At 30.8% G+C, this 22,859-nt stretch overlaps 1 protein-coding gene across 4 annotated transcripts; it reads left to right on the forward strand.

The window, feature by feature from the left end:
• The first annotated feature begins 2,146 nt into the window (after positions 1–2,146).
• LOC134720682 (1,25-dihydroxyvitamin D(3) 24-hydroxylase, mitochondrial-like) lies at positions 2,147–22,480 on the forward strand. 4 transcript variants are annotated; one of them, XM_063583105.1, is made up of 10 exons: positions 2,147–2,191; positions 9,653–9,855; positions 10,398–10,626; positions 11,005–11,183; positions 12,017–12,206; positions 13,718–13,901; positions 17,848–18,014; positions 18,939–19,017; positions 19,657–19,881; positions 20,612–22,480. In XM_063583105.1, exons 2-10 carry the CDS (start codon positions 9,654–9,656, stop codon positions 20,741–20,743), a joined length of 1,587 nt encoding a protein of 528 aa, XP_063439175.1. In that variant the 5' UTR covers positions 2,147–2,191; position 9,653; the 3' UTR covers positions 20,744–22,480. The 4 variants fall into 4 exon arrangements, with proteins under 4 accessions (XP_063439175.1, XP_063439176.1, XP_063439174.1 ...); XM_063583106.1 differs by lacking the exon at positions 2,147–2,191 and adding an exon at positions 3,641–3,689; XM_063583104.1 differs by lacking the exon at positions 2,147–2,191 and adding an exon at positions 3,710–3,998.
• Positions 22,481–22,859: the final 379 nt, after the last annotated feature.

Genomic DNA, 22,859 nt, shown 5'->3' on the forward strand with positions numbered 1-22,859 from the left:
ACGTTTTAATATACATAGTAATTTTACTTACTTTTTCAAAGTTGTTTTAAGACTTTTTGGATAATCTATCAAAGTCATTATTGATGAAAATAAGTACCTTTATTTATGGTGTGCATTTGACATTTAAAACCTTTTAGCACTGATAAAAATGTTTGTTATTTCGAAACTAGATAAAAGAATCCTGAACAAATAAGATCAAATAAGGTATATTGTAGGGGTTTTTTCTTCCTCGTTGGTGTACACCTATATACATTGTACATATTTTGTTTTTGTTCAAGAACAAGGTCGAAAACTCTAATTCATAGTAAATAAATATCGTGGCCATAACCAAGGACCTGAGCCAAGGACAGTACATATTGCTATATTTAGATGAAATTTAACCCTGTGACATTGCAAACAACGGTCAACTATTTATATAATCATTGATTTTGCAAATAGGTCATGATAGGTAACTGACCGAGTTCCGTGTTGCAACTAAGATATTTATTATACAAACAAAAGGCTGTATATGTTATGACTGTTTTAGTGTATGTCAACATGACCAAGGACACGAACACTATTGTATTTCATTTTATTTCATTTCAAATCTTGCATTGATAATACAAAAGGGGTTGAACAATTGGGAATGTCTCGTAGAGCGAACGGAAATTTTATGTTAATTGATTTTAACCTGTAATTTAACAAAAACAGAGGTTGCTTTGACGCAGACTTTGAAGAAGGCCATCCAATTGAAGTCAATATTTTATTTATGTCTCATCTCTCAATAATACATAATACATTACTACATTTAGTGTAAAATATATAGATATAAAATTAAAAGAGAGCCATTTTGTACATGTATATAGACTATAAAATTAAAAACATAAAGAATGCATCTGTTATAAAATATTTTTATAAGAACATTATTATAGTTTAAAACATTTCTACGTCTAGGCACCAAAATGAACAACGAATTTAATAAAGTAATTTTGTATGTAACCGTTAGTTTTGTAACTGAGCCGGTATACCAAATGAAATAGTCAATTGCAGTATAAAAATAAAAACTTAAAAAAATTTACTCACAACCAACTTGTAAATAATCATGCCGAAACATTAAAATTTAAAGTCCTTGTGCAAGTATGATGGTGAGCCAATTTTACTCTGTAAAATTAGTATAATTGAGAATGGAAATACAGATTGTGTTAAATAGATGCAACAAAACGAGTAAAGAGAAAAAAAACCAGCGCAATGCCACCAATGGTTTTGACACAGTGAGAAAATTCCGCACCCGGAGGTGTTTGACGAAATCCTAAATGTCACTCCCCAAGTTATTAAACGGTCGTTCCCGCTAAGCATACATCATTTTTATTGAGTTGGTTTGTGTGTGTGTTTGTGTTTGAGGATGTACTTGGGTGAGGTTTTGGAATAAGTGTGAAATGTTCCGAATCCTTGGTGTTTTTCCATACCATGCAAGGTAAAATATTTTGCCCCGTAACACCTATTTATCTTTTAACATAAGACTTAATATTTCATAAAAGGTCATTTGACAAACTTTAAGCACATTCCCAATTTGTTTCTTTTGATTTGAGACCCAAATAATACCAATGCAAATATATGTTAAAAGTCCGAGTCAGCCTTTTCCCGCCATATTTTATAAGGCAAATATATCGAAAAGGAGCTCCATGACCTATCATTACTTTTGGATTATTTTTATCCTTATCTAATATTCTTTCAGATTAAAGTATCAATTTTGATTTCTTAATTTATTATTTGTTTAACTTAGATCACCTTAGTACATCCTTAAGAGAATGAATTGATAAACGGCAACAAACTACTTGTTCCAAATTCAATGTTTTAAACTGAATTTGTTCCATCTTTAGCAAAGTATCAGTTTCATTTTAGATTGTACCATCAGCAGCAAAGTACCTGTTTTAGTTTAGAAAGATGTTTTTGAGCTTTATACGGTATTACGAAACAAACAAGACCGGACACCTTTACCTGCACTGTACCTTAATGAACATTGAATTTCCTTTAATTGTATGCTGACTTTTAAACGCCCACAACTTGGTCATGGTCATTTAAAAAGTTCAGTGACCAGTGGACTTTTAGAACTATTTATAACATATGTATATATTGAGTTAACCTGGTCATTCTGGCTAACTGACCTGTCAAAAACACGCTAGGAATGTTGGACGCTTCATTCACGAAAAAAGTAAGTTCATAGTGTAAAATTAATGCGTAATATTTCGTAATTATGATTATAAAAACAACATCTCTATCTTGTTATCATTATTATGTGATGGTTTAATCAGATAATAAGATAATCAAGACTAATATCGATTTTAAATATCTTCCTCAATCAACTTGTTCATTGAATTTATTTGGACTATTTGTTTGCTTGTGTTTCTCACTATCCCATGAAGTATAATATAGAGTTTATTATTATAATTGATTTTTTTCTAACTAGACGATAAGTTATATCTGACACATGTATATATATGGAGCATCTACTCTTCCTTAAATATTTGCTACATTTGTAATTAGCGGTATCCTCATCTACATTTTAATTGGATAATGTTGATGTATGTCAGATAAAAAATGAAATTGTCAAAATATAGTGGCGATATTTGTGTATACAATGCTATATATATACTATGCTATATATATACTATGCTAAGTATAAGATACTATATCGGCATTTGGCATTATCACTTGTATTCATTTTCTATTCATTTTTTTCACAAAACTATAAAGTGTCAATTTCATAAGAAAAAAGATGTACAGGTCACTTTCGACATCAATCTATGAAACAGCTCCTTCCATATTTATATAGATCTTAAACAACCTAGGGTTCCAAGCATGCCCCATAAAGAAAAATTCTGGAAAACGGCTAGATCCAGAGGAGAAAACACTCACTTATTTGATGTTTTCAATTCATTACATCAATATAAAGTAAAAGAGTTAAGAAAGCATTAACAAATAAATTGGAAAGGTACAAACAAGAATGAAGAATTAACACTACTTAAGTTTGCAATTAGAACCTTTGCTAGCTTACTATTCAGTAAGGGCTTACTCGTACGATATAAAAGTACAAACGAGGATGGAGAGTTGTCTCGTTGTACACTCACATCACATCTTCTTCTACCTATGAAGAATTAACACTACTCAAGTCTGCAATTAATAGGACCTTTTGTAGCTTTCAAACTATTCAGATCTATTCAGTAAGTGTTTTGCTCGAACGATACGAAGGCCGTGTGGTGACATCTTCGTATTTTAGTCTGTCTAATTGACAATCATACCACATCCGTCCCTATTCAGTCTACATTGATACCTTAGCTGTGATCATCCTTTAAACTGATGCACCATTAATTTGTCATGCAATAAAGCTCATCTTACAATATCCGATATCTCAATGTTAAACTAAGCAACAGCCTTCTAATGCAAACTTCAATATATTTATTAGTAGGTCACGTTGTATTTTTAGATTAAGCCTGTTGTATTTTATTCCAAACAGCTCAATTTTACAGTTCTGTTGTATTGAATATTTGATTTGAAACCCTTGATCAGTAAAGAATAAGTCAGGCATCGATTTCTGCTAATTTTAGGTCGTTCACCCTGCTGGGTCATGTCCCGGTAAATGACATTTTCCACGCCGATGGTTAAGTCTGATTTTAAAGATAAATTTGAATATACCTGTCAATTAATGGGAGGTATTTTATTATCCAATTTCGTAACTTAAGTATAAAAAGCGTTTATTATTTGTAAACAAACAGTCTACAAGTTCTAGATGTATGAAATTGTTTCTCTTTTTTTAGACAAATATATGATTTGTTAAATATTGGAAATAAATACGCTTATATTGTGATCAGCTGTGTAACTGGAAGATCTTAGGGAAACGCTCTTTAATTTTGTATGACAGAAACAGACTTCACAGCGACATGTAGTGATTAACTATATAATATTTTATTTTCCAAAATTTATTCACAAGAAAAGGAATATTATTAATTTTCTCTTGTCAGGTACAGTGTTAATAATTATAAAAATTGTTTTAATTTAAATTATTTTTTTTTAAATTTAGAAATTGATGTAGGATGCTAAATTGCTACTGAAAAAGTCGAGAGTTATTTCTTAACTGATCATGTTTGTATTCTTATAAAAGAGGGACGAAAGACACCAAAGGGACAGTCAAACTTATAAGTCTAAAACAAATCGGTACAATGCCTTTTTTTCAAATTACTTGATAACTTACCGAAATAATTATCAATATGCTTTTCTTAACTGATCTAAATAATGTTTTGTATATATTAGCAATTCAAAGTTTTTTCAAAGTTGAGGTTAGTATCAAGAAAGAAGAAAAAAATCATTCATAATTCATCATTTGGTTTTTTTTTATAATGGCAGGACAAACGTGTTTCATCATATAACCAAAATATATCTCTTATTATTTTTTTATAAGAATGCAAAAAAACGCAAATAAAACACTTCTGTAATAAAAAGACAATAACAGGCGATTGTTTTGTACCCGGAAAATCACCCTGACTTATATATGCACTATTCACTAAGGTGTAAAATGTATTTCCCAATGTCATGTATTCTTTTATTAGAATTTAAATTCAAGACTTGAATTTTAAACCAAAGAAATATTTAAATGCAACTTGTATTTCAAATGAATTGTTGACATTTATTGGACGTATTATATAATCATTATAAGTTCTGCTTAAATGCTTTCAGTCTATCATGAGCTTCAAACAACAAAAAAACCTTACAAGGCATTTTGTTTGTTTGTTTTTTCAACAGGTTTTGATTTTTTTAAAGGAAGAATGTAAAATTCTTATTATAATTTAGTATTTTTTCTGCAATTAATGACATGAATATATACTGAGATGGTGATTGTTTTTTATAATACTAAAACAGAAAGACAGTGTTATCAAAATTAAATGTTCAAATTAATATCAACACCTTTTGTCGACTTTTAAAACCTAGTATAAAGTGTCGGATACATTGATTTTCCAGAATATTTTACCAGACCAGATAACCTTATTGTTTTATATGTCTAGACTCAAAGAGAAAATTAATTAATTAATCTTAACAAAACAAGGAAAATGATAGAACTTTTGTAAAAATATTCCACCTGCTTTCTATTTGTGATATTCAGTGACATTCAATGTAATTCAGTTATGTTATACCTACCAACAGCAAACATTGAACTCATAAAAACATATATTTTAGCATTTTAGAACACTGTATGTAGACACCTCCAATTCTAGTGTAATGCTTATTAATTTTTGTTTCATTCATATTTTGAATATTTTATTTTTATAGTTTTCTTGTGATGAAAATTGTGCCGCTTGCATTTCTTTGCTTTAAAAATAACCATGTTATCAGTTTTCGGTTTTATTGATAACTATCATTTTTTTATTGTTTCAAATAACTTTTTACTCATTGTTGAAGGCCGTACGGTGACCCTTAGTTGTTAATTTCTGCGTCATTTGTTTGTCTCATTGGCAATCATACCACATCTTCTCATTATTATTTTTGTATATATCAAACACGTAACCGTACGATCGCCGCGATAAAGCCCTATTGTGCTGATGCGACATAAATCATACTAAGTGTACTATTCAATCATTGTAACAAGATGAATTGTTTTAATTGTCTTTTTAAATTGAAATAAACTATAATGAAATACGCTTGATACATGACACGTGTATTTATCAGTCAACAATGTCTATAAATACGTCTCCTCTTTCTAAATAAAACGCAGTAAAATAATATCACAGAAAAGTTTTCTTTATTTGGTTATCAGAATCCATTGCAGGACCTGTAGAATTGTTTTAACGAAAGTTCAGGGATCGAATGGAATGTAATCTGGAATCATTGGAAAGACACCTCGAAATTCATCTAAGCTTGACAATTTTTTCTTTTATGAACATGATTGTCCGTTTTACGATTCTCTTGGATTAAGAACATATCGCAAGACATGTTTTTAAACCTATCATACGACAGACTTACATATATCTTATACAGACTACAAGGTACTGACTTTAGTTTGTCATACAATAGCTGGCTGTTATTCAAGCTCTCATACAAAAGACTTACTTGATATAGCCTTATTCTTATGTTGAATGTAAATGCATAAAACTGGCACCGTTAATGTGATTTCCCCTCTTTTTTATGTATTGAGGTTATAAATTCAATTTATTCTTATGAAGGTTGTCATAAAAATTATTAATATAGTGATAATTAAAAACCAATTGTTCAGAGAACAATTGAAGGTCTTTCCATCAAAACAATGTATTTTGATATGAAAAGTTGTGAAACTAAGTTTAAAATGTCTATTTAATCGTCAAATGATAGCTCCTAGAAAGCTGATTCCAAAAATATATTGTTTCCATACATTTTTTTTAAATAAGGGAGATAATTTGTTACTTCCGGTTTGAAAAATGTTACTTCCGATTATATTTGAATATTTACTTGACACTGATTCCAAAAATATCTGGTTCTATATACTTTTATATTAATAAAGTACAAAAAAAAGCTACTTCCGGTTTACAAAGGGTCACTTCCGGTTATTTTTTTCAAGGTTAAATGGTTTGATACCTTTTTCTAAAAGTTGTATATCTTTATTATGTATACATATAGAATAAAAGCAAAGGTCAAAATCTAGAACGTCAAATTAAGCTATGACCTTGAGATCAATTTCAAGGTCATCAACCAAGGACCTCAAATCAAAAGACCATAGGTCTTAATTATATTTAGTTAATGAGTTATATCACCAAACGCGTATTTTTAAATACAAGAGGGGAGAAAACTCCCTTTTACATTCAACGTACGCTTGCAATCAAAATTTACATCTTCCGACATGTCGTAACTAACAATTTAGTAAAAATTATTTGTTGATATCTTATACAGTCTTTGGATATAAGTTAAAAAAAGCCAAATTCAAATATTAGAATATGACCTTGACCTCTGACCTTGACCTAATTTTCATTTTTTGGGACCAAGGACCTCAAATCAAAAGATCCTAGGTCTGTATCACTTATGGTTTATAAGATAGAAATTCATATCACTTATGTCAGATGCATAACGGGAAATAACTCTCATATGGAGCGGTCATATCGCTTCGGTCAAAATAGGACAAATCATGCGAAGGATATAACGAGCAATTTTGTAAAATAAATTTGTCATAATCTTTTACGGTTGCGAAGGAGATGCGCTAACAAGGAAAACAGTGTTTGGGGAGATAACTCCTACAAAGAAAAGTATTCGTTTACGCAGGGTCAATTTCAAAAGCGCATAAACTGTTCGATATCATATACCAAATATCTAAGCGACATATTGCGAAACAAATGTTTATCGCAACAACAAAATTAGGCGGAAGAAAAAAAATTAAAAAAAAAAAATAATCAGAAGAAAAACAATAGGTCTTTCCACAGAAAAGTGGAAAGACCTAATAATGATAATAAAAATACAAAGGTTGGGTATTAAAAAATTAAAATCAAGACATAAATGTTTACCCACTAAAAACTGTATAGTAAGATAATTTCAATATAAGTAAAGATAATGTCTTATTTGAAGTCTTTTTTCGCAGTTTATACGTTTACAAAAGAAATGTTTAACACCTACCAAGGTTAAAAAATGTATGGCGTGGTATAGGTGCATAATTGTAAATGCAACTTAATCCATTTTTGCATGCTCTATTTCAGCTCTTTTTAGGGTATCTTTTGTTCAATAAATGTTCATAACATGTTTATCTTAACAATTTTAATAAATTCAGTCGTACAAGTACATGTACACCCTACACGTATTTTATTTTGAGAACATACTTACCTTTACAAGTGGAAAAGTTTTAACCCTGCTGGGAGCATCTATTTATATCAAAGTCAATGCATTCTGTGATTCAGATTTTTTATTTTTGAGATTCATTTTTTTTATCATGATAGCTGATAATAAATTAAACACACTCTCTATTCAGTTACTTTGTTTAATTCACCATGTGTTGGGCATAGTATTTTTTTTTTTTTTTTACATATTAATGCAGGCCTCCTCCGTTTGAATTATTTTACAGTTGTAATTTCGGGTTCTTTTATAGCGCACTTTGCTGTATGGGTTATGCTTATTGTTGAAGGCCGTATATGGACCCAAAGTTTTTAACCATGTCTTCTTATTTTATATTTATTATTGGTGACTAAAATATGTCCAAAATCTATTTCAGGGTATTTCTAAATTCTTATATACCAATGCTCCGTGTCCTGTGTGTGGATTTTTAAATGTCTGAAGTCACGAATGATCCTAATATTAATAGTAAAAGACATCAAAATACATGTCTAAAAATGGTCTCGTGATGGTATGAAATGTGTTTCTTCTGAAATTGTATCGATAACATATCTAGTTGCTTCCCTAAGCTTTGAATGTATCATTTGACTCACACGTTGTATTGAAAATTAAAATTTTGATAGAGGCAGCGGTACTTTCTGAAATGTTCATTATATACAAAAAGAAGTCAGTGAGGCACGCATAAAGTAATTAGAAAATTAATGGCTAAATAAAATACGAAATTGGAGATAATTGAGGATCAAAAATTCCACCAACAGTGGCATCAACCCAGTGGTTGTAAAAAAACACCTCATCGTTTATAATATTATGTCGTTAATACATGCTTTTAATAAAGGTTCAAATTTTTAACAAGTAGCATATCAAAAGTCATTTGATTCATTGGTCATACAACTTGAGGAGCACATAGAAGACTTTATCATTCTGCATATATCCATATGTACGACATGCAAAAAATTATCACAAATTTTCAAAATTCCGTCATCTTCGAAATCTTTTTAACCATGACTTTACACAATGACTATGTGGCCTTTTTGTACTAAAATGGTAAAGGGATATGCAAAGATCCTTCAATCGTATCAAACTACAACAAAATACTTCAATTGTTATATCATATTCCTTATACTAAACCACAAAAACTTCATTTTATCAACAAATTGATGGTAGATAACTTTCATGTATTTATTTTCTCTACTTTTTATTATGATTTTATTATCGTTTGAATTATCACACGAATTATAATTATTCTTTGTATAATAACCATTGTGTTATAATTAAATAAAATTAGATTGTGGTTTGTTTTCTTTACTGTAGAAGACGAAAGAATCAGAATGTTTTTTAATGGATAGTTAATACAGTTGGATTTTCATAAGACATATTTGATTAACAGTCTGATCGGATCCTATCAAATCATATTCCTTAAATTTATCACGAGACATTTCTAAGAATAAAGTTAAAAAATAATGAAGGCCGAGGAATATTTAAAAAAGGCAAGTCCCTAATCAAATGGCAAAATCAAAAGCTTTTAAAAACACACCAATCGAATGGATAACAAATGTCATATTCCTGACTTGGTATAGGCATTTTCTTATATAGAAAATGTTGGATTGAACCTGGTTTATATAGCTAGCTAAACCTTTCACTTGTATATGTCTCAGTATACTTTCGAAAACAAGGATCTCGTGACAACTAGTAAGAAATAAAAAAAAAAAATCTTTGTTACCAGGTAAAATTGTGCTATCGTTTTTATGTTCTTTTTTTCTTAATCAAGTAACACACATTTTATTTGTTGATATCGTTATGCACACATTTTTTATTTGTTGACATTATTGTATTGTAGTATGAAATCTGTACAGAAGATTATCACACCCTTGCAATCTCACTTCCGGTCATCACTTAGAAGGACATCTACAATTGCTTCCACCACTGCGGCTTTCCCCCAAACAGATGGCGGCAATGTTAAAACTTTCAGTGAACTTCCAGGACCAACTGGACTACATGATATACCATATTTGGGCATGGCTTTGAATTTCAAACCATTCAGTAAGTTTAAAAATGTACTATATAGAAAGATATATTTTTAATTGGTTCATTTTTTCAGATAAAAATAGAAATGATAATAAAATTTACTTCAACCATACTCAAAGTTTACAAGTGTGTGACATAATAAATAAAATTAAACGGCTTTCAAAATATTCCCCAATATGTAATTTCTTAATTTGTTTTTTTAATTAACTTGTACTCAAGGTTGATACAAAAACTAACCACAAACACTGAATAACACGCTCATAACTTGGGATATATTTAAGATGTGGTATGAGTGCCTATAGGACAACTGTCTATACAAGTCATAGTTTGTAAAAGTCAACCATTATTGGTCAAAGTATTTGCACGTACAGACGTGGCGGGGTTCACCATATTTCGTGGGGCGCCTAACCTCCCCCTTTAACCTGGGTGTAACATCAATAAACTGTAATCAAATATTAATTTTGTATTGGTTTTGGTAAATGAATTGACAGATACACATATGATAAAAAAAAGTTCCTTTTGATATGTATGTTACCTTGTTTGTTACTTTATTACAGCAAAATATGAAATATTGGATGATTTTATCGAGGTTATGATATCTTTTCGGGAGAAATATGGCGACATTTTCAAAGTACGAGCTGGTAACAGGCATGTTCTAAACGTATGCCATCCAGATATTGCAGACCAGGTTTTCCGACTGCCATATAAGGAGAACCATCGACACTTCCCTGGTATGATAGAAGCTTTCTATAAATATAATGACATACCACGGTCCTTAGGTATGAGGTAAGATGTAAGTTTTGTTAAGTACGAAGTATAAAAGTATGAAAAAATCCTGGTCCCTTTGATAACCGTATTTGCAGCCTTTTCAAAATTCACAAACTAATAAACATATATAAAATATCATATATATTTTATATTAGAATAATCTAGTAAAGATTCTGAAAAATAAACAGAAACATTTTTCTTTGTTAAGGTAAAGAATCTATTATAGTACAATATTATATAGATCTAAAATAAGCTTGATGACGTTATAATTTTGTCCCGTGTTTGCATATTTTCATTTAAAATTTGTGAATGTGTCATACATACTTTTTCTATAATCAGACTTATATGTTTGATCTTTGATGTTGCAAGTATCAAATTTGTAATATTTTGTTCCAGGAGTGGTAAAGATTGGGCTAAGCTTAGAATGCCTTCAAACGAACATCTATTAAAGCCGAAAGCAATGGCGAATTTCACTCCACTACTTGAAAGAGTTGCTAATGATTTCATAGACAATCTGAAAACAGAACTCCAAATTAATGATGCAGTTCGGGAAATTTCGAAATACGCATATGAATGTGAGTTTTGTTTTACATTAAATCGTGCGTAATAAAGAATTATTATTCAAGTTAACAAAGATTTTTTTGTGAGCACATTTAACAGACTTTCTGTCGAAAGTTCTGAATGGCAGGTTCTTCATTTCTTTATTTTTAGGCCATTTATTCCTGTAATTTTTATTTATTTAGCTCATTATTCACTTTTTCTTAATATTCTAGCACCAAATATGAAACCAAATTTTGAACCATCCAAATGAAAAAAAGGCTTTATTTTAACGATTACCATTAAACGAAAACACAAGCATTAAAGACGACAACCAACACTAAATGATCCTGGTTAATGACAGCGCCAAAAATAATATAGCAGGTTAAACATGCTTTTGAGCACTTAACCCTCCCTCTATCTAGTACAGTGAAGAAACAACACATCATAAAGAAAAGAGTGTAAAAATCAGTTGAAAAGCACTCCATCAGATCTGTATAACTAATGTGTAAATGACCGCTCTAAGATCGCAGTATAGACATGGATATGCATCTTCCGTGCTTTAAGAGATTAAAGGTTTAAACGCCCGTTTTATGGTACGTTTATCCCATTTTGGATATCGTATCAAAGTTGATGTTTGTTTTTAGTTTAGAACACTTATGCTCTGTAATTTCATTCAAGCTACAATGTACCAACCTAGACTTTCTTTCCGTCGTCTCAAGGTTTTTTTCTCTTATTGGGTCTTCTTTTCAAACCTTGTAAACTTATGGTAATAGGTAGGTACATTTATGCATTATATTACCAGTATGAATTTTTCGTAAGACTATTAAAAGAAAAACAATAATTAACGTGGAATTTTTGTATTTTGTAGGCGTTGGTATAGCATCATTCAACAAAAGATATGGTTGTTTAAATGACAGTTCCCAGGATGAAATGTTAGGTTTATTGAACACTATTTTGAAGACATTACAAACAGCATATCTAATGCCATTTGATATAAACCGATATTATAAAACCAAAACGTACAGAGAATTTGAGCAAACCTTTTTACAGTTACAAGAGTAAGTTTATATCACATTGACTTATAATACAAGTGTCTTTTGTATGATGCATAAAGGCCCCGCTGCAATTGCTTGCACCTATGTCAGAAATGTGATGTTCAGTGGTTGACGTTGTCTGTTTGTGTGGTTCGTAAGTGTTTCTCGTTTTTCGATTTTTATATATAATAGACTATTGTTTTTCCAGTTTTAATGGTTTTACACTATTAATTTTTGGAGTTTTTATAGTTTGCTTTTTGGATTGAGCTTAAGCACCGTGTTGAAGACCGTACCTTGACCTATAATGGTTTATAAATTGTGACTTGGAGGGAGAGTTGTCTCATTGGCACGCATACCACATATTCCTATATCTATAACCTGAATCTATTCAAGCCTTCATGAGCATCTGAGATCCTCCAAGTTGTTTTTTTTTTGTATTTTTCGTGACCTAAGTCTTAATTTTTCATTTGTGTGTTTTGTGTTCTTTAGTTCGTCTGTTTGTCGTTTTGCTTATTTTGCCATGGCATTGACTATTTTTGATTTTTAAGTTAAAATGTCCCTTTGTTATATTTTCGCCTCTGTTTCACATGATTTTTATGTTGGAATTTGATTTTTATTACCATATTGTGTAATAATAATAAGTTACGATTAGAAAATAAACAATATCAAAAAAAGAATTACAACTCAGTTGGTGTTTATAACTTATTTTAGATACGGTATAACAGTTCCTTACCTTTTTAGTTAAAATATTAAATCAATCTCGAATCACAAATATAAAAGATCTCTTATTTAAATTTTTCTTTTGGAAATATGCATGAACCAAACATATTTTTTATGTTCCACCTTTTAACTATAACTAAACATTTTTCTGGATATGAAATGAAGATTCAATAAAAGCAATAGTAGAATACCGCTGTTAAAATGTCACCAATCGATTGAGAAAAAACGAATCCGGGCCACAAACCAAAACCGAGGGAAATGCTTCAACTATAAGAGGAAAATAAGTCGGTATAAAGTTTCACAAAATAATAAACGATCCAGCAAGAATACATTCGATGTTGAGTCTGACGTTAATGTTAGAGCATGAGTCTGACGTTAATGTTAGAGCATGAGTCTGACGTTTATGTTAGAGCATGAGTCTGACGTTAATGTTAGAGCATGAGTCTGACGTTAATGTTAGAGCATGAGTCTGACGTTAATGTTAGAGCATGAGTCTGACGTTAATGTTAGAGCATGAGTCTGACGTTAATGTTAGAGCATGAGTCTGACGTTAATGTTAGAGCATCTTTCCAAAATCACAATGATTGTTTTGAAGAAGTATTTGTAACATTTTAATCAATTAATGTAAAGGCAAGTATTTTATAAAAACAAAAAAGATGGTATATGATTGACAATGAGATAACTCTCCAACAAAGACTAAATAACGAAGAGGTCATAGTACGGTCTTCAGCAATATGCAAAAATCCTACCTCATAGCAAGCTATGTAATGACACATGCAAAATATGACCATTGATGTTTTTTTATTCTTTTGAAGATTCTTAAAGAAAAATATGGAAGAACAAATCTTACGTCTTAATACAATGAGAGATGAAGGCACATTAATGGATTACTTACAAGATGAATATAATTTGATTTATGCAATGTTATCAGATGGAAAACTGTCTGCTGAAGAAATTGTTACACTGATAAGTGACCTTCACACTGGAGCGGTTGAAGGAGTAAGTATTGTAAAATCGTCATTATACTTTACAATGATAAGTGACCTTCACACTGGAGCGGTTGAAGGAGTAAGTATTGTAAAATCTTCATTCTACTTTACAATGATAAGTGGCCTTCACACTGAAGCGGTTGAAGGAGTTTGTACTGTAAAATCTTCATTCTAACATGCACCTAACATTGACAAAAATACAAAATCACATATCAAAATAACAATATTCACATGTTTTTAGGCAGTTAAGCTGCCTTATGCGAGCACCCTGGATTTGTGTCCTACCCAATAAATGCTGAAATACGTGCCATTGTTATCATCTAGCTGGTTACTATGTTATTTATAACTTATTGGACTGTTCTTTCATACTTTACATTCTGGATTAAAAAAAATATGACCAGAAAAACCTTAAATGATCGTCGATTTTCCCAAAAGTTTTGAAGTTGCACATAGGAAGTAGAGCACATTAGGAATCCTTGTGTAGTTTATTATCTCCTGAGCTCTTGGCTAAGATGTCAAAGAACAAATGTATGAAATATTTAATCGCCGAAAATCTCTAAAGACAAGTAGTTAAGATTTCCCAAATTGCAAAAGTCGTAGGAATATTGTTTGTCATCAATACGTTGTTCGTTGTAACTTGTTATTTATAAAAAGTAAGAATTTCATTTTGGAAATCATTTTGATTAAGTGCTAGGATTTATTCATGAAAAATTAATTTGGAATGATTAAAAATTAAATTCAATAATAATCAGTAAAAGTTTAAAAAAAGTCAAAGGAGACAACAAAGCAAATCTGCCACGGTATTTTCTATCCAACAGACAGGGAACATTAGCTTCAAATTTGTCATTGTACTTTCAAATTATATACATTTTACAGACTTGAGAGGTATTGAGTGAAAGTAAATTACATACATATATATATGTACATCATTAAACACCATTTAAATAAGTTGGTACGAGTTAGCAGTGGTACGAGTTTGCATTGGTACGAGTTTTTGTAAAGTGGTACGAGTTGATGTTGGTACGAGTTTACAATGGTACTGGATAACTATAATTCGTCAGGGAAGCAAGTTAACTCGTACCAACGGAAACTCAGTAGTCTATTATATAATAAGTTCAACTGTTCATGCTTTTGGCGGCAATTTCAAATTAAAAGACGATTTTTTTTATATCTTTTCAATTTCTAGGCAGGGTTTCAAATTAGCGGTGATCCGAGGTCCGCGACCTTTTAATTTTACACGCGGGAATTCGACTTGGTTTCTAGCTACGCCCGACGGAGTCACCTTTCACTTAAAGAAAATAAGAAATAACTTTGCAAACCTTTTCACAACAGTCTCCAAATAAACGATCTAAACACTTATTTTCATCATTATAATTCATGACAGCGATATTTATTTTGTTCAACCGCTAGCTTTATACAATAAATCGCCGACAAATAGTGTTTAAATTCGACTACAATCGTATCTGATTGACAAAAACGACATTGTAAACAAAATAAAATGGCTGTCGTGAAGACAAAATTTTACAATATCGGATCCGATTCCGGAAGCGGATGAGGGTAATTCCGGGTTTGGCGGTCTGTCACGGAATAGAAGTTCCTTCATAATATAATTTCCAAATGGTAAAAATATTCTGGAATATTATTTCCACAGGCATGAATAAATCACCTCAGAAACTTACAAAACCTTTAAATAGACTGATTAAGAAGGGATATAATTACGATACTGTTGTCAAGTCATTAAAGATTGCATATTTTGGCGTTAATATTGAGTCACTGATAAGGTCTTTGCGTCGAAACTAAAGACATTTATTCTAAAAACAGTTGTTGGCATGACACGGGTTATGTTCTTCTCATATATGTTATGATGGTATAATACTTAACCCTTAACGGGAAGAATTGTGCCTGAGGTTCACATGATGAAATCATAATCTTTGAGTCAGTTTAATTGAAGTCTGGAGCTGGCATGTCAGATAACTGCTAGTAGTCTGTTGTTATTAATGTATTATTGTCTTTTTGTTTATTTTCTTTGGTTACATCTTCTGACATCAGACTCGGACTTCTCTTGAACTGAATTTTAATGTGCGTATTGTTATGCGTTTATTTTTCTACATTGGTTAGAGGTATAGGGGGAGGGTTGAGATCTCACAAACATGTTTAACCCCGCCGCATTTTTGCGCCTGTCCCAAGTCAGGAGCCTCTGGCCTTTGTTCGTCTTGTATTATTTTTATATTAGTTTCTTGTGTACAATTTGGAAATTAGTATGGCGTTCATTATCACTGAACTAGTATATATTTGTTTAGGGGCCAGCTGAAGGACGCCTCCGGGTGCGGGAATTTCTCGCTACATTGAAGACCTGTTGGTGACCTTCTGCTGTTGTTTTTTTTATTTTGGTCGGGTTGTTGTCTCTTTGACACATTCCCCATTTCCATTCTCAATTTTACAGTAGATGTTACTAACGGAATAAATATTCGGAGTATAGAATATTTGTTCCATCAGGTACAGGTATTATGACATTGTTTATAACAAAGTTTCCACTGGAACTTCTGTAAGGTGGAACAAATATACGTTGACAGGTCAATTACAAAAAAATCCAGACAGGTGACAAAATACGTCTATGCATAGTGAATGAATATAAACACTAGAATTGAAAAGCAAAAGCTATATGTTAAAGAAAGAAAATTGTTCAGCAGAAAATATTTTATACAGACACTCAAAGCTAATACTTTTTGACATATTTTAATGTCAAAATCCAATACAATGTGACAGCTGGGAACAGTATATCTAACAATATATATGTTCATGGTCACAGTATAAATTTTCTTTATCAGTGATAATTGATGATAATGCATGTGAGATGCTATTAAAGTGTAAACAAATTACTGCAATTTTAAAGGGGTATTTTTTCTCAATTTTGTAGGGTCAATTAAAGTAGCTGGAAGTTTCTTACTTGATGTTCACAAATAATGCAACTATATTATATTATATAATACCCGAATGCAGGCAAATCATATGATATATAAGTGGCGTCCTTAAGCCACTTTACCCTCTCTTGTTTGATAACTTGGAAACGGTTGAGATGCCCACCCCTAAACCATATTCCGGTATTCAAATTAAGGACAATATAATAAATCCAAAAAAATATAGGAGGAGTCCCTGGAGTCACCCACCCCTGCTATTTGAGAACTAGGAAACGGTTGAGATCCCCACCCCTTAACCATATGTATTCATGTTTGTGACAATACTAAAAATAAAATGCAATATAGGGAGAGTCGCTGGGGGTCACCCCACCCCTCCTGTTTTAGAATTTAAAAACGGTCCCGATCTCAAACCCTAAACCATATATATTCATGTGTGGGACAATATAACAAATCAGATGAAATAAAGGGGGAGTCCCTGTGGTCACGGTACACCCTCCTGTTTGAGAACTTGGAAATGGTCAAGAATCCTCAACCCTAAACCATATATACCCATGAATGGGACAATATAACAAAGCAAATGAAATATAGGGGAAGTCCTATATTATATATTATTAATGTCTGGGCCAATATAGCTAATTGAATGAAATAAAGGGGGAGTCCCTGGAGTCACCCTACCCCCTCCTGTTTGAGAACTAGGAAACAGATGAGATCCCCACCCTAAACCATATACATTAATGTATAGGACAATATAACAAATAAAATGAAATTTAGGGGAAGTCCCTAGGGTCAACCTACCCCTTCCTGTTTGAGAACTTGAACACCGTTGAGATCCCCACCCCTAAACCATATTCAGTTTTCATGGTAACATTTGCCTTGGTTTTTGGTTAACTGCCTTCAGCGCTTACAGCGCTTTGATTATTTATTTCGGAGCTTTCCGTTTTGAATTTCCGACCTAATCTAGAACATATTCATGTAATCCTGTTTAAATAATGCTGTTTACAATTACCAAAACTGTTATGTTCTATATTTGTATTTCAGCTAGGCAATGGAATTACATTTATATTGTGCGATCTAGCTCTTAATCCTGACAAACAAGATACTCTCTATAAAGAAATTACTCAGATAGCTGGTGACCAATCAGTGATAGGCATTGACGCTCTACAAAAGATGTCTTATCTTCAGGCTTGTATAAAGGAATCTCAGAGGTAATAAGATATGTATTAAAAAATACATGTTAACTTAAGAACAGAACTCTTTTTCTTATCAGTCATTTTCCCGACCTACATGGAATAAAAGTGACCTTCATGTAAATAGATTATAGCTCTGTAAAAAATATATAAAGCAGAAGAAAAGAAGAACTCGATGTGGAAATAAAACAAATGCTTGTTTATGTTGCATGTTGGAAAACTAAATTTCTTTCAAATTCGAAATTAACCCTTTTTACAAGGCAGTCTGAATCACTAATGGTATGTCATCGAAGTCGGCCTTCTTGTACAGTACAAAAGTAATTAATTGTTAATTTTATAACCGAATATGCATGACCTGTGTGTCACTGGACATAAAGCCAACAACAAACAATCAATTAGTAATCAATTATTTTTGATGAAGCAATACACACGATTCAGTAGTTAAACTTGGTGAGAAACAGTGCACTATAAAGAAGGAAATCGTGCTGTAGCTATCTTGGCATTTTTTCTAATGAATACAGCTTTTTTGTTGTTTTCCTCTAATAGCTTATGTGTTTAGCGGTATATTACCGTTGCCTTTATTTCCGCTTTCGACGGCAATAGGACATTACATATGTCATTGTCATCCCATTTTATAGAATCGAATTTGTGTATCACTAGCATCTTAAGTGCTTATTGGTATTAATGTTTTAAAAATTATAAAGAGACTGTTCTGATAGGTTTCATGATCTTTGTATTCTTGTATAAAAATTTAATAATAAAGAAAGAAATACGACAGTTGTTGTCCCTTCGTTAAATATGTTTGAGCTTTTGGTTTTGAAATTTGATTAGAGATTCTCCGTTTTGAATTTTCCTTGGAGTTCAGTACTTTTATAGTTCTTCTTTTATCCAAATCTTAATCTTGAATGTAATTAAGTGTGAAATAAAATTTGCTGCTTTTAGAATAACCGCTCCTTTTCCTGGCATGTTGAGGATACCCGAAACAGACGTTATCATTGCTGGATACCGAATACCCAAAGGGGTAAGTAGGATTTATTTAAATAAAAAAAAATAGATATTTAATTATTCCAATCAGGGTCCCACAGGGGGCAGTTAAAACTAACAATTGTTATAATATAAGCAACAGACCGATACACGTGACCTTATTTGTAAACGTTTCCTGTTTTTATTTTAGAAGATTAAAACATCAATATTTTTATTACATTTGAAAATACCAAGTGTCCAAATATCTCAAAATAAAGTATGAGAGATATTAACCTGTCTGAAAAGGATAGCATTTTAACAACCAAAATGTCATTAACATATTTGTTCAGTTCATTCAGTTGACAAAAATGTTAAAGTTCCTTGAAAATAGACAAATGTTGTTGTTGTAAGTGTTTGCTATCGTTTTGATTTCGTTGTTGTTGTTTTTGTTACTGTTATTGTTTTTTGTTTATTATGTTTGTAATCTTCTGGTATAATTTTAAAAATAAATTGATCTCTATATTTCTATTAAAATTATCGTATGTAATAAAACACAAAGATTTCATGATGATACCGAGTTTTTTGTCGGTTTTTTGCTTTTGATGTCGTTGATTTATTTTCAGCAATATCAAAATATGATTCTATTTGTTCATAAAAAGATTTACTCAAGTAAAAATAACCATGTTTATATTTGTAGACTAATATCAATATCAATCATAAAATGATGAGTTTAGATGAACGTTTTTTCCCACATCCTACAAAATTCCTTCCGGAAAGATGGACGAGAGATGGCAACACAGATGTTATTGATAAAGGATACCAAAACTTTCCTAATGTTATTGTAAAACCTTTTGGATTTGGAGTAAGAAGCTGTGCAGGAGTAAGGGTGGCAAAACCAGCCATGATGCTCTCTGTGGCTAAAGTAAGTTTACAATTCTTAACATTAAAACGACAAATCAGTAAAGCTTTGTCTACATTATGAATTATTCATGTGTTGATGATGAAAATCAATGAATATTAGTTTGGTTATGTATCATCTCAAATTTTATATTTTGCAAATATTATATAAATTTTAAACAATTGAAAACATTTTCTAGATTCAAATACAAAACAAATTCATTTACGATAGTAAACAAAGAATTTCTGGTCTCAATTGAAATTCCAATCTGAATACCATTCAGGGGAAAGGAAACTAAAATTTGATGAATAAAGTTCAAAATCAAATCGCCTATGAAGGAAAAATTATGTGCATACATTTATTCATTTGTATAATAAATAAATATCTTTTGAAATTTCTGATGCCTTAGAATATTTTTTATTTATTTTTTAACCATGAGTTTTTTTTTACAATTTCTGATCATGATACCTTAGAATTTTATTATTTTTATTATTAAATTGCGTTATATAGTAACTGTACACCCACCAACACAATCTTCAATATATACATATCTATTTATTGATTTTAAAAGTTGATGATATTGAAAATGTTTGGAGTAAAATTAATATTGAAGTACCTGTCATCCTTTAAACTACAAGAAATCTGATGGCATTATACACTCTGTCGAAAACTAACTGTGGAATGCATCTCACACATAACATACACATTTTTTTTCCATTCTTTGTTACATTTAATATGTTTTATTTCATTGTAGATTATACAAAATTTTGAAGTTTCTTTGCCAAATGGGGAAAAAGAAATTAAGACAACACGGCTTCTGTTTCCTACACCAAAAGAGCCGGTGAATTTGTGCCTTAAACCCAGACAATCAAGTTATTCTAGTTAGGACTTATCCACATATCATGTAGCTTAACCAAAATGTATGTATTCCGTCTGCATTGACGTAGCTGCCTACTTTGATAGCTTACTTGGCATAGGAATGGTTAGTTCTCATGTTAATTTGTATGTTTGTATCTGGAATTTAGATACTCGGACATCAGCATACGAATTCTTAGTTCGTGTTAAATACAATACTAAAAAAAATAGTCTCAGTCTTTGGGAAGAAATTAAAACAAACCTGAAATTGTGCTTAGCAAATATAATAGCCCTTTTCATTTTGTATGTTGAACTTGACAACAACTTACAATTGCATAGTTCTTCGTATTTAATCTTTTATCCAGATATACTATCAGTTGTCGCTATTTATTTAGCTCTTTAACACTTTAATATATTTTTTTCAATATGCGAGAAGGGGAACAGATATTCTGTATCTTTGTTTACTCATGATCTATATGAAGTTTTGTTGAATTTGTTAAAATTATTCTCCCTTAGTTGGATCTTTGATTACTGAATTTTGTATACCAACATATACTCGTATTTCCTTTATCTCGTTGCAAACACTTATTTGGCGGAATGTGATATTGTACAGAGAAAAAAATCACACACATACTAGTATTCAAATAGGAAACATTTTGATTTGGCAGCTAAAACGTTACACACACACACATAGTAATGGTATGGGAATTATATGAATTCTTCATTCTTCTAATGAACTTTCATTATTGTATTATTTATATCTTGTACTATTATATATCATTTGTTAAAATACATCGGTTCAAGTTTGTACTGATTAGCTTAGGCACATTTATAAATATTACATTTCAAATACTACAAAACCATTTGAATACTTATGATATGGTTGCTTTGAATATTTCACGGTTGCATCTAATGATATTTTTATTGATGTAGTTTTTTTAGAATGCTAATGCTGTTATGTTGTTTTGTTATAATATCCATTGTTATTTACTTGTTGTTTTTATTGTTGTTGTTGATTGTTGATATACATTTTTGGAAATCTGACCCGGTCATAAACTGGAGCTTGCAAGTTTCGTATTTCGTAAAGATGTCAAGCTGATAGTTTATGGGAATTTGTTATTACCGTGTGGTAAATGAGAGAAAAAATGCTAATAATTTGTTATTGGATTATTTGAATTGTGAAATGTAGGGGCAAAATTCTTCATTTTAGAAGAAGACCCTTACCGTTTCGAAAACATTAGATGTTTTTTTATAAAAATATCAACTAATATCAATATGAAACGTAAAAATGTGGAAAATTTAATATTGTTTTAGTGACTCGAAAATCCCGTCTAGTATATATTTATTACCAACCTTATTATGTTGCTGTTGTTTATTCAAAAGCAATACCAATTAATTGAATTCAACTAGTGAATGTAACATTAAAATTTCTTTGTATTCATTCTAATTGTACTGATAAATAATTAAGTTTGAAGGAAAAAGAAAATGAGAAATATAACATGCACTAATATGTATCTTGAAACATCATACATGTAAAAATCTTCAGAAGCAAAAGATTTCAGAATAATTAAATTATTAGTCTTGTTTTCTATGTTTATCAGATAATCCGGCTGTACATACATGTCTTTGTTAATCAAAAAAGTTTACTACACCCGGTGTGACCTGTTTAAAGATTTATACTGATATATATATATTTATTTATGTAGAAAAATTTGTTATTTTTTATACATAAAATATCGCAAACTACAAATGAAATTTGTTGTTTAAACTGTTTTAATTCTTATTATGAGGTTGGTCGTTCCAATATTTCCTGCCAATAGTTTTATACTATACACAAAGCAATACTTATAGATACTGTTCGTATACCAATGAGGAAGAATCCTTTATAGGAAAACGAGGGTAAATAAGTATGACAGAATAACGACTATGTTTTACAGGTCAATCAAAATGTATAAAGAAACATAGACGGAATGAATAAGACAGACAAATATATAATTGAAATTATTGTATCGCATTATTGGAATGCACGTACAAAAAAACACCACATAGAAAACAAATTGGCTGAACAAAAAGACACAAGGAATGCACGTACAAAAAAACACCACATAGAAAAACAATTAGCTAGACAACAAGACACAAAAAGAGTT

This window comes from Mytilus trossulus, chromosome 6, assembly GCF_036588685.1.
Source record: "Mytilus trossulus isolate FHL-02 chromosome 6, PNRI_Mtr1.1.1.hap1, whole genome shotgun sequence".
NCBI classification, from domain to species: Eukaryota; Metazoa; Mollusca; class Bivalvia; order Mytilida; family Mytilidae; genus Mytilus; species Mytilus trossulus.

Bases quoted from the DNA above. Each gene is read 5' to 3' on its own strand.
- LOC134720682 (XM_063583105.1), top strand. From the start codon at position 9,654: ATGAAATCTGTACAGAAGATTATCACACCCTTGCAATCTCACTTCCGG. The intron at 9,856-10,397 runs GTAAGTTTAAAA...ACTTTATTACAG, and splicing joins TTTGAATTTCAAACCATTCA to CAAAATATGAAATATTGGAT. The intron at 10,627-11,004 runs GTAAGATGTAAG...ATTTTGTTCCAG, and splicing joins CCACGGTCCTTAGGTATGAG to GAGTGGTAAAGATTGGGCTA.